This window comes from Osmerus mordax, chromosome 7, assembly GCF_038355195.1.
Source record: "Osmerus mordax isolate fOsmMor3 chromosome 7, fOsmMor3.pri, whole genome shotgun sequence".
NCBI classification, from domain to species: Eukaryota; Metazoa; Chordata; class Actinopteri; order Osmeriformes; family Osmeridae; genus Osmerus; species Osmerus mordax.
The window spans coordinates 3,899,173-3,915,951 of record NC_090056.1 but is presented as its reverse complement, the minus strand read 5'-3'; the positions used below and the strand labels follow the sequence as shown (position 1 = coordinate 3,915,951).

General features: G+C 49.7%; 1 protein-coding gene across 1 annotated transcript; it reads left to right on the top strand.

Annotated features, from left to right (window-relative positions):
• Window positions 1–2,797: 2,797 nt before the first annotated feature.
• On the top strand, window positions 2,798–15,551 carry LOC136945883 (transketolase-like). Its single transcript, XM_067239981.1, has 14 exons — window positions 2,798–3,019; window positions 4,768–4,885; window positions 5,319–5,432; window positions 6,158–6,255; window positions 9,676–9,867; window positions 10,031–10,149; window positions 10,536–10,732; window positions 11,132–11,296; window positions 11,912–12,068; window positions 12,745–12,875; window positions 13,039–13,122; window positions 13,254–13,347; window positions 13,531–13,653; window positions 14,827–15,551. Exons 1-14 carry the CDS (start codon window positions 2,913–2,915, stop codon window positions 15,012–15,014), a joined length of 1,887 nt encoding a protein of 628 aa, XP_067096082.1. The 5' UTR covers window positions 2,798–2,912; the 3' UTR covers window positions 15,015–15,551.
• The last annotated feature ends 1,228 nt before the right edge of the window (window positions 15,552–16,779 follow it).

The following is a 16,779-nucleotide window of genomic DNA, read 5'->3' as shown; positions in this document are numbered from 1 at the left end:
TCCCTCCATGATTCCTTCATTTTCACTATTTCTCTCTCTCCCCCCCCCCCTCATTAAACTATCCATCAGGGCAGCCTCCCTCTGACCATATGCTTGAACCAGGCCTCTATCTATCTACATGGCCCATTTACCTGGATATGGTCACAGTGTCTGGACTAAAGGAGATTTTTTTGCAGTAGAATTGTACCCATGTTATTTTGCAGTAAAGGCTACTGCAGCACTAAACCTGAGCTGGCTGCACCAGGCAGCATTAAATTACTCCCTTTTTAAAGGCACAGCCATTCACTTCAGCAGGCTTTGAGTGTGCCAGGGTCAATATCGTCGGTGACATATTTCGGTGTTATAGCAGTTTGTTTACAAAGACTTGAATGATAATGGAAATGTTAACAGTAAGAGCAGCTTGGATTTTGCTCTTCTGTACCTATAGGAAGTTTTTTGTCAAAGAGGTAGACCAGACCGGCGTATTATAGAAGGTGCCTTTTAAAACAAACGGACAAGAAATCTTGTGTGTTTAACACTGCAATCAACATCAAAGTGATTTGTTTTGTTGTCAATTTGTTCATACACGGAAGTTAACTGAACTTTGTTTTCAGATTTGACCCTTTCAACCTTGACATGCAATCCAGTACGTTCTGTGTGTGTGTGTGTGTTCTGTGTGTGTGTGTGTCTGTGTGTGTGTGGGGAGAGAGGGTTGGGGGGTGGGTTATAGGGAGGGGGATGTGGTGTGGATGCCGGGCCCACGCATCAGACACACCGACCACTTCTGTCTGGACTGGAGTGTGCCTTTTACTGAGACACACAGATATTCATGGTCACTGCTACAAACCGCAACATCCACTGACGCAGCGCTTTCTCAAGCAATGTGTTTCCATGACGTTACCTTGACTGATCTCTGATCAGTTTTACTCAGTTTGTATGTGGTAGGCTAACTCTAGACGTGAGTCTGATGCACCTTGTTCATGCTTCATATCCATCCAGTAAAACAGTATTTTACGAGCAGCCTGTCTATATGGTTTCATTCATATGGTAGGATGATGCGTGTATGCTACATATTAATTCACCAGGAACGCCTACATAAGCACAACAGAAAGGTTTGGAAAGATTTTTTAAAAGCCAGTCTCCATGTTTTACGATTTTAATGTTCTTCTACACTTAGTTAAAATGTGGCTTTCATTGTTCAGACTTAAACTGTGTATATTGTTACAATGTTTTGGGAGTATATTTCTGAATCAATCACAATTTTTATTTTTATCACTGTGTACTTTTGTTTTCGTATGACGTCCTATTTTGTGATAATAAAATGTTCTCTGACAGACAAGTGTATTGACAGGGTCTGCCACCAACGTAACCGAGATGAATTGGTTAAACTCACAATACTACCCTACCGCCCACCTAGAACCACCTGGCTAAAGGGGTGTTAATGAGAAGTGATCGTGAAGTGCATGAGTCAACTGTAGGCAACGCTAGTTGACGACACTCCATAGCCATGAAAGAAGTGAGAGTAGCAGATGTGGAGGGAGGAAGAGGAGACAAAGCAAAAATATATATCTGGGGAAAGTGCAGGAAATCCTCAAATTAATTTGTTCTCAGATAAGCCGAAATTAATGAACCATTTCAGCCATTTGGTTTTATTCTTTAAAAAGTTGTACTTGTAGACGGGTGTGGAGATGTGTTTACACAGAAGTAAATAAATTATGGAATATAATCGTATCGTCAATATTAATATAATAACATTCCTCGCAGTTTAGAACCGCTAGTCGTCTGCCCTCCTCGTTTTACCAACAGCAGTTTCTCCAAGTTGCCACTAGATGGCAATATATGGTGTTTAGCGCTTCACCGTCACACTTCTCTGTGGGCTACGATGTACCTGCTCACACTGGCTCCACGCTCTTATATACAATAGCCACTCCAATAGCCAATACAATATATTTGTCGTAAACCTTGATCGATGCCATACATCATTGTGAAGTTCAATGAATACTGTGCTTACAATTAAATAAAATACGAAAGGTTATTATCTTGTCAGTGATGGATGAGTTAGGTGAGTACTATAGTGCTGGACCCTAACATGCCTGTGCCAGATGAAGGTGTGCTCCTACTGGTGGTGTGATGGTTCAGTTAATTGTTCGGGATTAGGATGGAGATTAGATTACTGTCCTTGGTGGTGGGTTAAACTCAGAGCTCATAGATGATCTACAGCAATGGAGCTGTTAGATCTATAGGCCAAACACATTCACAGAGATCAGATACTTTTAAAAGTTATAATTACATCTTCATTATCTCTTGGGTGGGCACATATATCCCCCCCCCCCCCCCCTTATAATAAACTACTTAAAAGTAGTTTATTATTAGGTAAACTGTCAGACAACTGTACTGCTAGAACCCTACTGTTGTAGTGGGGGGTGTAGGTGAATTCCTCCATCCTCCTTGCGGGTCAATGCCGGCTCACCCGCAGTTTTCTCGGACAGCCTTAGATCTGGGTGTTTCTGACGAGACTCGCTGCGAAGGGAGGGCTGTGACGCGGGGTGGCTCTGGGGGTGGGGTCCTTAGCACTTGGCGCCAGCGTCCCCGCCTCCCTCACTACTTTGCCCATGCGTGACTGTTTGGAATGTAACTGTACTTTGTGCAGCGCCACATACACGCACTTGCCCTCTGCCGTCGTTGAGCCTATGCGCTTGCTGGTCTTCTTTTAGCCCGAGATTAGCCATATTCATAGCTTTCGAACACGCCCACCGACAATCTCCGCTCTCATCTCTGTATCTCTGTCTTCATTTTTATCTGCCTGCATATTCACGGGACAGGGTCAAGTTGATTTTACTCTTATCTTTGACGTCTAAGCTTTTGTTTCCTCTTTCTGGGACAGCATTTGACAAAGTTGCAGTTTGTTTACATACGGTCAGCAGTGCACCAGTATGGAGGACTATCACAAACCCGACCAACAAACCGTACAGGCGCTCAAGAACCTTGCCAACCGGCTCCGGATCAACTCCATCAAGGCGACAACAGCAGCGGGCAGCGGGTAAGGGGATGAGAGCATGACATATACAACTGTTTTGGGTAAAATGTACATTTGATAAACTACATTTGTGAATGCGAATAGGCTGCTATGCGTAATTACACGGAGGTTTTGTTTTTTATAAAGAAAACAATTTGGGGTTTTGCGCGTATTATGCATTGCTCCAGAAACGGTTAAACTGTTATTATGAAAGCAACGCGTGTGCTTCAGATTTATCATCACCCTTTACGGTAGGCTACATATGCATGAATCAATGCGCACATGTTGTACGTATAATATAAAACCTATGCACATTTCATTAATATTTGATTACGTTATAGCCTAGGCATCCGATATCCTACTTCATCTCACTGGTGGCAGGTGCATTGATGCATTTATAATCTCGCGTGTCTTTCCTTATATTTTTTTACGTTTATAAAAAAAAACAGACAGTGTAAACATATTTTATGCCTATGATCCCGTAACGAACTGGTCACAATGCAGTGGGGATGTGGGCTTTGCGCTTGTGGAATGGAACCGTCCGCCGCAACACAATTCTAAAAGGGACCGCGCTCATGTCTGGCAGTCCTATGCGCTTGCGTACAAGCTTTCCTCGTAGTACCCTGCGCGCACGAGAAGTGATAAGTGAGTGCGCCCTGAAGTCAATGCGCTTCTCGGGAGTCAAATCCCTCCTCGTCCATACATATTTACTTAATGTTGTTCGATCTTCCGTATGCCTATGTCATTTGTATTTTTTTCAGTTGTAAAAGTAAATAATGTTTCTTTCCTTATGACATGGGAAAGACGCTACAGGATTACATTATTAACTATTTGGAGAGCAGGGGTAATGTTCGGTAGTTCGGTAGAGGTAGGCTAGTGTTATGTAATATGCAATAAGTTAATTTTGTTGTTCACTGTCTGCTTAATTATTGTTAATTTAAGTAATAAAAATGTAATGGCAAAGTTTCCCTTTCAGGTTGGAAATAAAGTGTATGAGCTGCATTATCAAGCTCTGTCCATGGTGAAGTATTGTTCACGGGCATGTTGAGTGTTAAATAACAATAAAGCTTTTGTTACTGTATACCCATGTACAAATTAACTGATAGTTTGTTCTGCAAACATACAAACAAAACAACACAAGCTTATTCTGCATGGAATTGGACAAAAATACTACTGCACAATAAATTCTTAAACTTTCTATCCAGTGATCTCTAACATGCTTGTGTGTAATTTCTAAACACTGGGGAATGGTGTTGATCATAACTACTAGACAGATTCTTTGAGATAACGCATGTTTAACCAGGCCTACCAACCAACAGTGTGTGAACTTCAGACTGATTTCACACTAACAAGTGGCAATTATGCTTTCTGAATAAATCAAACATTTGATTTCAGTTATTTTTTTAATGCAAGTTCCTGTTGCGTGCCTGCTCTGGTGGCTGCCTGACCGCTCTCTGAGGTTGATTGGTCGTGTCTGAGTGCAAGAGCAGGGGGTCCTGGCAGACAGACAGCAGTTTGACTCCAGGTTACATCAGAGCAGTCTGGGCTGGAGGAGAGCAGGCAGGGTTCACCCTCAGTAGAGCAGCTCTGTGTGTGCTGACCAGGCTATGACATCACACGAGGATGTGTGTGTGTGTGTGTGTGTGTGTGTGTGTGCTGCTGTGTGTGATATCTCTCGCTGCGTCTGAATGTGGGAGACTGTGTGTGTACTAGCGAGAGAGCACTTTTCAAGAGTGTGTGTGTAACTGTATTCCCCTGTCCTGTTCCTTCAGACACCCCTCATCATGCTGCAGTGTTGCAGAGATCATGTCTGTGCTCTTCTTCCACACCATGAAGTATCGCCCTGACGACCCACGCAACCCCAACAATGACCGCTTTATCCTCTCCAAGGTGCCAGACCTCCACTGTCTACAGACACTACAGACACTGTCTACTGACACACACTGTCTACAGACATCATCTACAGACACTACAGACACTGTCTACTGACACACACTGTCTACAGACATCATCTACAGACACTACAGACACTGTCTACTACAGACACTACAGACACTGTCTACTGACACATACACTGTCTACTGACATACAGACACTGTCTACTGCCACTGATTGTTAGTGACCTTTAATCATTCCTGGATTAGAAGTCTCTAAACAGTGGTGTAAGCATATTATCTTCTACTGAAGCACCTGTGCTGTAGAGACGAAAACATGTCACCTTAACAATCATTAACAAGGCCTAATTCTTTGAGTGCAATAAACTTTTCTCCCTCCGTATCTTTCTGTCTGTCTTTCTCTACCCCCGCCTCTCTCCCTCCTCCAGGGGCATGCGGCCCCCGTGCTGTACGCGGTGTGGGCAGAGACGGGCTACCTGAAGGAGAGCGAGCTGGTGAACCTGCGTAAGGTGGACTCCATCCTGGAGGGACACCCTGTGCCGGTGAGCTGAGACTCTGGGTCAGCCTTCTGAAGCCCTTCAAGATGTCACCTCGGGTCCCCTTTCAGCAGCTGTCCTCTAGTCCTCTGTCTGACCTAGACATCGATCCACCTGCATGGTTACCATGTGTTTCTATTGACTGATATTTCTGTGTGAGAGGAAAAAGTATGTGTCCCACCAGGTTCGGCAGCCTAAATCAGTTTCAAAAACCAGTGTATTAATCCTCTAATATTGTCACAACTACAAATTCCTTAAATCAAAGTTACAATAGTCATATACACATGCCTATTTTATAACGCAGTCACTGTGCTCATTCTTTAACTCCAGACTCTGTTGTTTAATGGGCCGGAAGAGCAATGCCCTGCAGTCTGACCCCGCTAGTACATGACTGGAACACACTCACTCTCTTCACAACCCACACACACACACACTGTACACACACAGGGGCAACAAATATGTGATTGTGTGACCGTGTCAGCCTGTCCCAGACTCCTCTATGGTCGACACAGTCATGCCACAGTCATGCCTGTCCAGGCTCAGACAGACACAGACAGACATACGGACAGATAGACAGACACAGACAGACAGACAGACACAGACAGACAGACAGACAGACACAGACAGACAGACAGACAGACAGACAGACAGACAGACAGACAAACACACAGATACTCAGACAGTTACATTTGATTCTAGCTACTATTAAATGTGTTTGTGTGTGTTTACAGAAGCAGCAGTTTGTGGACGTGGCCACCGGCTCCCTCGGCCAGGGGCTGGGTGCTGCCTGTGGGATGGCTTACACTGGGAAATACTTTGACAAGGCCAGGTGAGACCAGACACACAGTCCAACCCACATCGATAGGCATGCACCCAGCATTTTTCTGGTGCGTGTTGCACTGCTAACAGTAAGCCAGGCTGATGTGACATTTCACCCTGGCCCTGGGGGGGGTAACTAGGTATGACAGGAGGAGAGGGGGGGGGGCAGCAGAGAGGCGAGGAGATGGGAGGAGGTGGGAGTCCATTTGCGAGGTCCTGGAGAGACGCCAGCTGGGTCACCGCGCTGGCCGCGGGGGGTCGCAGCATCTTTGTTTCCTAGAGACTCGTGGGTTCTAGAACCACGTGGAATCCAAACACACAATGGCGCCTGCTGCTGATGCTCCAGTTTGGTTCTTTCTTTCTTTCTCTCTATTTCTCCCTCTCTGTCTCTCTCTCTCTCTATATACCTCTTTATCTCTTTCCCACTCTCTCTCTATTCCTCTTTATCTCTCGCTCCCTCTTCCCCCTCTCTCTTTTCCTCTTATAATGAATAAACTGAATAAACAATAACAAAGACAAAGAGGGTGTAGTGGGGGAGCTGAACATTGGGGTTAGGGTTAGACTTTGAAATGCTCATTATTGATCTTTTTTGCTCTCTAGCATGTTTACTCTGCTGTAAAATACTGTACATGTGTGATGTGCTGGCTCCATGTTCTCTCTCCGCCCCCCTCTCTCTCCCCTGCTCTCTCTCTCTCTTCTTCCTCTCCCTCTCTCCGCCCCCCTCTCTCTCCCCTGCTCTCTCTCTCTCTTCTCCCTCTCCCTCTCTCCGCCCCCCTCTCTCTCCCCTGCTCTCTCTCTCTCTTCTTCCTCTCCCTCTCTCCGCCTCCCTCTCTCTCCCCTGCTCTCTCTCGCTCTTCTTCCTCTCCCTCTCTCTGCCACCCTCTCTTTCCCCCTCTCTCTCTTTCTCTCTCTCGCTCCCTCGTCATATTTTGTGTTCAGTCAATTTCTTCTGCTCTAATAATCAGAGATTTGGGAGCCATCTCACCCCCCCTCCTCCCTCGCTCTGTTTCACTTTCGCACAGCCTCTCTCTCGCTCTCTCTCTGTCTCCCTGCAGACTTCCCTCTCTCTTCATATGGTCCTCTCTCTCACGCGCGCTCTGTCTCTCGCCCTTCGCCTCCAGGGTAGTAGGGCTTCATCCTTGCTTCTGTGCTGTGAAGTGAGCGGCATGTTAAACGGAGCCACTGTAACACTAGCTTTAATTGTTACTCATCTGACGCGCTGCTCTCTCATCTACACACACACACACACACGTTCTCTCCTCGCACATTCACGTACACACATGCACATCTCCCGCACGTACTTTGGATGAAAGCATCTGCTAAATGATTATTCAGCATACATGCACGCCACACAAACACACACACACACACATTCCTCACTAGCTTGTGCTTCTCCCACGCACACGTACTCTCTCTTTGTGTGACCCAGACCTACTACAGGCCTACATCATCTGCTAGTTGTGGAGGGGCGGGGGTTCTGTGAATGAAAGTGTCATCTGCAGTTCAGCACCATTACATAATTACAACCTCTCAGCTTCACGTTTGCCCTGCTCTTTCCAAACAGGCTCACGTTCCGTGACTGAACACAGCGTGATTAAGCTGTTAATCACTGCTTAATGCTTTACCCACCACTGGAAATGTCACAGGGCAGGTTTTTTGGGGCCGGTGCGCTGATCAGTCGTTTCCCAGTCAGCAGTTTCGACATGAATAAGGGGTGAAGGTCGTTATAAGCCAGCCCCGGGCTGAGAAGCAGGTTCAGGTTTGGACAGAGAGAGGTGTGAGCTGGAAGCCTTCTCGTCTGTTAATGTTCTCACCCTTTAATGTGTGAGAGAAAGAGAGAGGCAGCGAGAGGGAGAGGGAGAGGGAAGGAGAGAGAGAGGGAGGGAGAGAGAGAGGGAATTCATGTGGTGTGAAAAAAAAGGTTCAAGAAATCTCACAGCTTCTGACACATGCTGTTCTTCCTGGCCTTGAAAATTCAATAGATTGACTCTTATCTCCTGGCTTGGTTGGCATCTCTGTACTAGTATGTGAGGCACTCTGAAATCCCAAGGGTATCTTAGCTACTAAGAGCTATTCACTGGTGTGACACGTTTAGTAGCACAAGGGTGTCTTATTATAAGGATGCCTTCACAAAGAGCCCATTCTCTGTCAACAGAATCACAAGTTCCCCTATAGTCTTTGAATATATGTTCACTTATTTTATTCCATTGAAGTATTTCAGAGACCCTGTTTGTTTTGCTAAGACCTTCTAGGGGCTGCCTAACTTGAGCCTGAACATACACACACACACACACACACACATCTACCCTCTGCTTCTGGGGGTCCCTAACCTTGGTCTAATCCTGGTCCGGATTTATATGTTTAACTGCAGCACCCCAGTAATCCCTTAGAATGTGTAGAACACACTCACATCACATTGCATCATAGAAGTGTGTGTGTGTGCGTGTGTGTGTGTGTGTGTGTGTGTGTTTCCATTGTGTTTTCATGAGGGGCTCGTACTGTGACCTTTTTTCTGGTGTCATGGACAAGGACATCAAGAACACACACCTTACTGAGCACACAAACCATACTGAGCACACAAACCATACTAAACACACACACCATACTGAGCACACAAACCATACTAAACACACACACCATACTGAGCACACAAACCATACTAAACACACACACCATACTGAGCACACACACACCATACTGAACACACACACACACCATACTGAGCAGACACACCATACTGAACACACACACACACACACACCATACTGAACACACACACCATACTGAACACACACACCATACTGAACACACACACCATACTGAACACACACACCATACTGAACACACACACCATACTGAACGCATACACCATACTGAACACACAAACCTCACACTCATCATACTTCATTATCAGCATCACATGGATATGGTCTGGTGGTTGGCGGCTCTGCCCAGGTGCCACGTGGATCATCCAGGGGATGCAGGAGAGCAGGAGTTAAGGTGGTTCTGTCCCAGGTGCCGGCCTGTGGATCCAGGGCCCGGCTGTGGAATGCAGCTCCTCTCGGAGCAGGGCAGGAATGCCAGCCTCAAAGCTGGGTGTCTCAATCTGTCTCCTGGCTGGGAGAAGAATGGGCCTATTTGACTGGAAACCTGTCAGGCCTTGTTACCCCTGAAGACCAAATAGGGATGATCGGAGGGGAGGGGAGGGGAGGGGAGGGAGCAGCAACAGCTTCTGGGCACGAGGAGAGGAAAACTGGTCAGAGAGTAGCTGAATGAAAATGTGTGGTGTATGAAGGGAAGGCCAAGCAGAGGGAGAAACAACACTGTTGTATCTCTTCGCCGCCGCCTTAAGGGTGCAGCATTATACAGGTTCATCCCGTTCCACAGTGCGCGGGTGATCATGCGTGTGTATCTCCCGTATCTCCTCCAGCTACCGCGTGTACTGCGTGCTGGGGGACGGGGAGATGTCCGAGGGCGCGGTGTGGGAAGCCATGGCCTTCGCCTCCTACTACCAGCTGGACAACCTGGTGGCCATCCTGGACATCAACCGTCTGGGCCAGAGCGACCCAACGCCCCTGCAGCACCATGTGGAGAAGTACCAGAAACGCTGCGAGGCCTTTGGGTACGACCTGGGGGGAGAGGTGGTGGAGTGTGTGTGTGTGTGTGGTGTATTTTCTTAGGTTAGTGATCGTTTGATGACAACCTCTGACCTGTAGAAAAAACACTGAAGGAAACAACATGCGTTTTATTCTTGTTTTCTGCGGTGTGTGTGTGTGTGTGTGTAGTTGGCATGCTGTCATTGTGGATGGGCACAGTGTGGAGGAGCTGTGTAAGGTTTTGAGTCAGCCTCGCCACCAGCCCCTCGCTGTCATCGCCAAGACCATCAAGGGCAAGGGCATACCAGGTACAGTGACACCCCTCCATACACACACACACACACACTCCTACCCTCTGCTTCTGGGGGCTCCCTAACCCTGCTCTAATCCAAGTTCTGATTTATGTGTTTAGCTGCTGCAGCCCAGTAATCCCTCAGAATGTGTAGGACACACTCACATCACTTCCCATTATTGAGTTGTGTGTGAGTGTGTGTGAGGGTGTGTGTGAGTGTGTGTGAGGGTGTGTGTGCATGTGTTGCCTCAGGCCGGTGGCCTCTATCCAGCGAGGTGTAAACTGTGAGTTTAAGGTGTCATTAAAGAATAAGGAGATACAGGGAATATCTTGAAACTAGATAATACATACACGTACACCTCCTTTGTTTGTTTGTGTGTGCGCGTGTGTGTGCATCCACAGCTGCAGAGGACAAGATGGGCTGGCACGGGAAGCCCCTGCCTAAGGACATGGCGGAGGGTGTGATGAAGGAGCTGCAGGGGCGCATGGTCACCAGCAACAAGCGTCTGTACCCGGCCACGCCCAGCGAGGACGCCCCGCCGGTCAGCCTGCGCAACATCAGGATGCCCAGCGCGCCCAGCTACAAGACCGGGGACAAGGTAGAGGGCTGGGGGGGGGGGGGTGGTGGAGGAGGAGGTGGAGGAGGTAGGTAGCAAGGGAGGGGAGGGAGTAGCAACAGTTGCTGGGCACGAGGAGAAACTGGGCGGAGAGTAGCTGAATGGAAATGTTTGGTGTTTGAATGAAGGGAAGGCCAGGGCAACGGAGGCGTGTGTGATTGTGATCAGAGGCGCCCCTAAGAATTTTGGGCCCCATGAAAAGATTGCAGTTTGCCCCCTCCCTCCCCATTTTGGCTTTATCCATTTTTTCTTTCAGCACGTTTTCAGGCCAAGCTTTTCGAGGGTCCTCCACCCATTGGGGCCCTGGGTAATCAGTCCCACTTCAACGATTTTGGGGATCTGGGATGACACGTGTGTGTGTGCGTGTGTGTTTGTGTCCAGATCGCCACAAGGAAGGCCTATGGCATGGCTCTGGCTAAGCTGGGCCGCTACAACGAGCGTGTGGTGGCTCTGGATGGAGACACCAAGAACTCCACCTTCTCTGAGATCTTCAAGAACGAGCACCCCAACCGCTACGTGGAGTGCTACATCGCCGAGCAGAACATGGTGAGACGCAGGCTCTGGAAGGTTCTGTGTCCTTCACTGTCTGTGGCTTTGTTCAGGGTCACTAGCTGGTGCTGACGTGAGGTAGCTTCCCTAGCGTGGTGAGACAGCAAACTCCTAACTCCCTCACCTGAGGGGGGTTCGTGTTAGTTGATGTTGCATGATCTGTTAACCTTTACCCCAGTGCAGCTCGTTCACATGGTTGTAATACCTGCAGTATTATAGTCTCAGGCTGAGTGTGTGCGTGTGTGAGTGTCTGCCGGCTGGCTCGCTTGTGGATATGTGTGCGTGTGTGTGTGGCATGTTACAACAATCCAACCAAATGTAGGTCACTCATCTTTATTCAAATAAGCGTCTCTCTCTGTGCTGTCGTGACATGTTAGCGACACCGTGATTGGTCATGCGGTCATGTGGCTGACGGCGTCTCTGTGTTTGTCAGACATGGGATGACCAATGACATGATCCTATTTGACATGCACAACTCCATTAACCATACCGGACTGTCAGTTCTGACACGATAGCAGTATCTGCTAATGGAACAGAATGTCTTGAGGTGCAGATGGTTACCTTTGAAACGCACTCACTGGTAAAATCCCCTCCCCCCTCTCCATCACCTAGGTGAGCGTTGCCATGGGTTGCGCCGTTCGGGACCGCAACGTGGTGTTCGCCAGCACCTTCGCCACCTTCTTCTCCCGCGCCTACGACCAGATCCGCATGGCCGCCATCTCCGAGAGCAACATCAACCTCTGTGGCTCGCACTGTGGCGTCTCCATCGGTCAGTCCCCTCTCTGACCCCTGACCTCTGATCTGTAGTCTTGATTCACACACCCCTCTCCCTAAACCAGCTACTTGTAGTTCAATCCCCAAATCCCTCCTTCAGTCCTCTCCCTGACCTTGGTTGATCTTTTCGGTCCGGTGCAGCCCACAGCAGCGGGAGCCTGGGCAGGAATGCTCTCAGGCAGCTAAATCAAACTCACCCCAAGTGTTGACAGTACGTTTGACCGGTGTGGGCCTGTTTTCAGCTGAAGCTAGTGTAGCTAACAGCAGTGGGTCCTGTCTCCCTAACCCTGTTCCTGCTGTGGGCTGAACCTCTTCTCTCTGGTGAACTTCTTCTGTTGAGCTCCTGCTCTCTCTCCTGACCCGGCCTGAACTTTTCATTCTCCTTTCTTCACATCCTACCCTCCATCTCCTCCTCCGCCCACCCACATTCGTCCCTTCCTCCAACCCTTCCTCTCGCCAGCCCTCCCTCCCTCCTTCTCTCTCTCCATCATGGAGGTAGTGACAGGTGGCCAGTTGACCTCTCACCTCCTCAGGTACATCGCATGTCTACGGCCTCAGAGCTAGCGCATGCCTGTCCACACTTCAACCACCCCCAACACTCCAAGTGCTGTGGTATCTGATGTGGTGTGCGTGTGTGTGTGTGTGTTGGTGTGTGTGTGTGATGGTTCCAGGTGAGGATGGGCCTTCTCAGATGGGCCTGGAGGATCTGGCCATGTTCAGGGCCATCCCCACGGCAACGGTATTCTACCCTAGCGATGGGGTTTCCACAGAGAAAGCTGTAGAGCTGGCAGCCAACACCAAGGTACCACCATGCTTGATGCTAGTCTAGACCATCCAGATTACCCTCACAGAACCTCTCCCCGATATGACCTGCTGACGTGTGTGTTTGTTTGTTTGTTTGTTTGTTTGTTTGTTTGTGTGTGTGTGTGTGTGTGTTTGATTGTTTGTGTGTGTGCTATTCTCAGGGTGTGTGTTTCATCAGAACCAGTCGTCCAGAGAACGCCATCCTCTACAACAGCACTGAGGACTTCCATGTGGGCCAGGCGAAGGTATTTCTCATCACTGATATCGCTACAGATATGAATTGCTGATGTATGGTTACTGTTTTGACTGTGATTCTGAGGTTGCTGTAGACCTCAGACGTACGTTGTTGATACAGTAGGATGATTCTGTGTGTCAGGTGGTGTATAAGACCAACGATGATCATGTGACCGTGATAGGAGCCGGAGTGACCCTGCATGAGGCCTTGGCTGCAGCTGAGCAGCTAAAGAAAGGTACCAGACTCACACCCACACACTCATAACACACAAACACACACACAGACACTCATAACACACAAACACACACACAGACACTCATAACACACAAACACACACACAGACACTCATAACACACATACACACTCTCCAGTTTGGCACAGTACACACACGTTTAACAGTGTTACTGCTCTGTCTCAGAGAGGATCAACATTCGTGTGATCGACCCGTTCACCATCAAGCCCCTGGACTCCAAGACAATCATCGACAACGCCAGGGCCACCAGGGGACGCATCCTCACTGTGGAGGACCACTACTATGAGGGTGGGTACTCTTACCACACACTAGCCATGTCAGACAGTTTAATCTGGTAAATAAAAGCAATGTGTGGACAAATGAGAGAATCCGACTAGTTTGCCGGCCAAGTTCTCCAGAGGACTTGGCGGTAAAACTATCAATCCACTCTGAACGAGTGAACTTCTCATTCCGTGATGAAGATACAGCAGTGCTGTGTGCCTGGAGACACGATGCTGGTCTGGGGGTTTCCACAAGCTTGCAGTTTAACATGCACGTTTATGTGCATGTTAACGGCCCTCAGAAATGAGCCCATAACCTGAGGTAGACAGAGCCATGCTGCGGTCAGCATCAACATCCCCCATCGCCCAGGGTCCAGACCCCCACCCCCAACCCCACTCCCTGAACATGAACATTGAACATGAATAGTGCATTATGACAGGTGAGGATGCGAGGGAGAGGAAGGGGGGGGTCGTGTGTGTGGGGGTCTGCTCCACTTAGCCACGGGGGAGGTGAGGCGAGCATAGGGGGGTTGGGGGTGAGGGGGGTGTACACTATGTGAGAGAGGGGGAAGGGGGCTGAGGAGTTGTTGCTGGGGAAGGTTAAGACAGGGCGGAGGCTGTGTCTGTGCGGTGGGCCCTGTGTCGGTTGTAGAGAGGGGAAGAGGTGGGGGGGTGTCATGAGAGGGGGCTGGAAAGAATTGTGGAGCACCCTATGCCCCCCACCCTTCACCATCCAACCTCCACCCCCCATTCGTGCAGACGGCCTCCAAGTGGAAGGAGTAGGAGGAGCCCAGGGTGAATGTATGGGTGAAGGACAGGAGTGCGTGTGGGTGTGTTTTTGTGGGTGTGTGTGGGGGGGGGTCGTCAAGGCCGTCACCGCAGATTCCATCAGCCCGTTGCTCAGTGGGGCAGAGAGGTGTGTGTGATGCGTGTGTGTGTGGGAGGGGGGGGGTGACAGTATGGTTAATGGGCCGGAACACAGACACAGCTATAGGGCAGCCTGGCTTTAACGTCTGGCACGATACGGCACAGTGGGGCGCCACTGCACAAAGGCAGCCAAGACAAAAGAAGAAGAAAAACACCCCAGATTATCTGTCAGTTATTAGCTCAGATTTCTCTGGACCTCTGACCTTGTGGTGATGGGTATTGTAGTCAAATCTTTGAGGCTGTACTACATCTTCTTGTGGCTGCGCTTCCTCAGGTGGCCTGGGGGAGGCGGTGTGCTCGGCGGTGGGGAGCGAGGCGGGCTACAGCGTGCACCGACTGGCGGTGGCCCACGTCCCCCGCAGCGGCAAACCTCAGGAGCTGCTGAAGATCTTCGGCATCGACCGCGATGCCATCGCCCAGGCCGTCCGCAAGATGCTGAGCGGCTCCGCCAACTCCAAGTAGAAGGGCAGGTCGCCACGGCGAGCGCCGTCCCAGATTCCGCTGCGACGGACGGGGAAGGGGAGCACTTCTGGTCACACCGCTCCCCCCCCCCCCTCTCCCCTCTCCCCCCCTCCCTTCAGCAAATGAGGGGAATGAAGGGGTTTAGAATAAAAGGAAGAATAAAATGGGTTGGGGTTTTTTCCTGTTCTTTTTCTGATGTGTTTTTGAGCCCCTACTCTTCCATCTACACCATGTCCTGGCTCTTTGAGCCCTGTTGGGAGTTCTGTAGCCCCCACCTCCCACAACCCTCTCTCACCCCTAACCCTCACCCCAGAGGGAATACATCATTAGTATGGCTAAGGTCTAAACATTGTTTCAGGGTAAAAGATGGATTCCCCTTTTTGGGGGGTAGCAAACACGCACATGTGCACCACATACACCCAGCCCCAGCCCCCCCCCCCCCCAACCACCAATCACCAACCAGTAGAGCGAGTGTGTGAGTGAACCTGGTTTGGGTTCTGACAGAGCACTGTTCGAACCGTTCACCCCTGGCAGACTTGACCGGACACTACTCACCAATAAAGGAATGGTTTCTTCACAAGACCCTGTCTCCTTCTTTCTCTGCCTGACCTTCCTTATTGAGACCAGCTGAGCCTCTGAACCCTGTATAGACACCCCCAGCCACCGTGCGCTGAAACAAACAAATGTGTATCGGAGTAGAATGTAGTTCTGAGGCCCTGTCTGCAGGTGGAGTCGGCTCACACATGCACATGGCCACCATGCGCTGTGCATATTTCATGTGTCTAAATAATTGAGGCAGCCTTTTTGAAAGATTCAGGGGCACTATAGAGTGTTTAGGATGTGTACACTGAGCCGGGGTAGTTGACCCCTCCTCACTCCTCCTGTAGTGACTGGATTCCCAGGAGGAGGGGAGGGGGTTAGCTCTATCCTCAGATGATTGGATGTGATGTCTGCTCTGTACTTTGACTTTGGTCCATGAGGGAGATTCCATGAGAGCAGCAGCAGATGGGACAGAGACTGTTCCTCTCTCCCCCGCTGTCTACCCCAGCCTCTCGCTCCCGGCCTCTCTCCCCCGCTGTCTACCCCAGCCTCTCGCTCCCGGCCTCTCTCCCCCGCTGTCTACCCCAGCCTCTCGCTCCGGCCTCTCTCCCCCGCTGTCTACCCCAGCCTCTCGCTCCCGGCCTCTCTCCCCCGCTGTCTACCCCAGCCTCTCGCTCCCGGCCTCTCTGCCCTATCAGCCTCCCGGCCTCACTCTGTGTCTATCTTTCTCCTGGTGTCTTCCCGTCTTCCCCAGTCCTCTGCACCCCATTCATTCACTCCCATCCTCTCCGACCAACCCCGACCCTCTCTCCCTGGCCTCTCTCCCCCGGCCTCTCCCCCAGCCTCTCTGAGTATCTGGCATGACCCTCCTCTTCAAACCATACGTCTGCCTGTCAGATCCGATACCCACCTACATTTAAACAGGACACAAACACACAGGCCCCCGAGCTGGAACTTCAAACCTCTGAACTTATCCCCCACACCCCCTCCAGCCCCCGCCCCAAACCGCCTCTCGCCCCAGCCCTTCCTTGTTCAGCCCTGAGCGTTCAATGTGTAGTCTGTCAGGGTTCATTACTACTATATACTCTACTGTACCCAGATCTAAAAGGTTGTATACTGTCTGCCTAATAGGCATGCTCTTACAATGTGATACACACACATACCCAGAAATCCGTAATACACAGACACTTTTCTGGACTTGATTTAATCATGATTCAAACATATG

Bases quoted from the DNA above. Each gene is read 5' to 3' on its own strand.
- LOC136945883 (XM_067239981.1), top strand. From the start codon at position 2,913: ATGGAGGACTATCACAAACCCGACCAACAAACCGTACAGGCGCTCAAG. The intron at 9,868-10,030 runs GTACGACCTGGG...GTGTGTGTGTAG, and splicing joins AAACGCTGCGAGGCCTTTGG to TTGGCATGCTGTCATTGTGG. The intron at 10,150-10,535 runs GTACAGTGACAC...GTGCATCCACAG, and splicing joins CAAGGGCAAGGGCATACCAG to CTGCAGAGGACAAGATGGGC.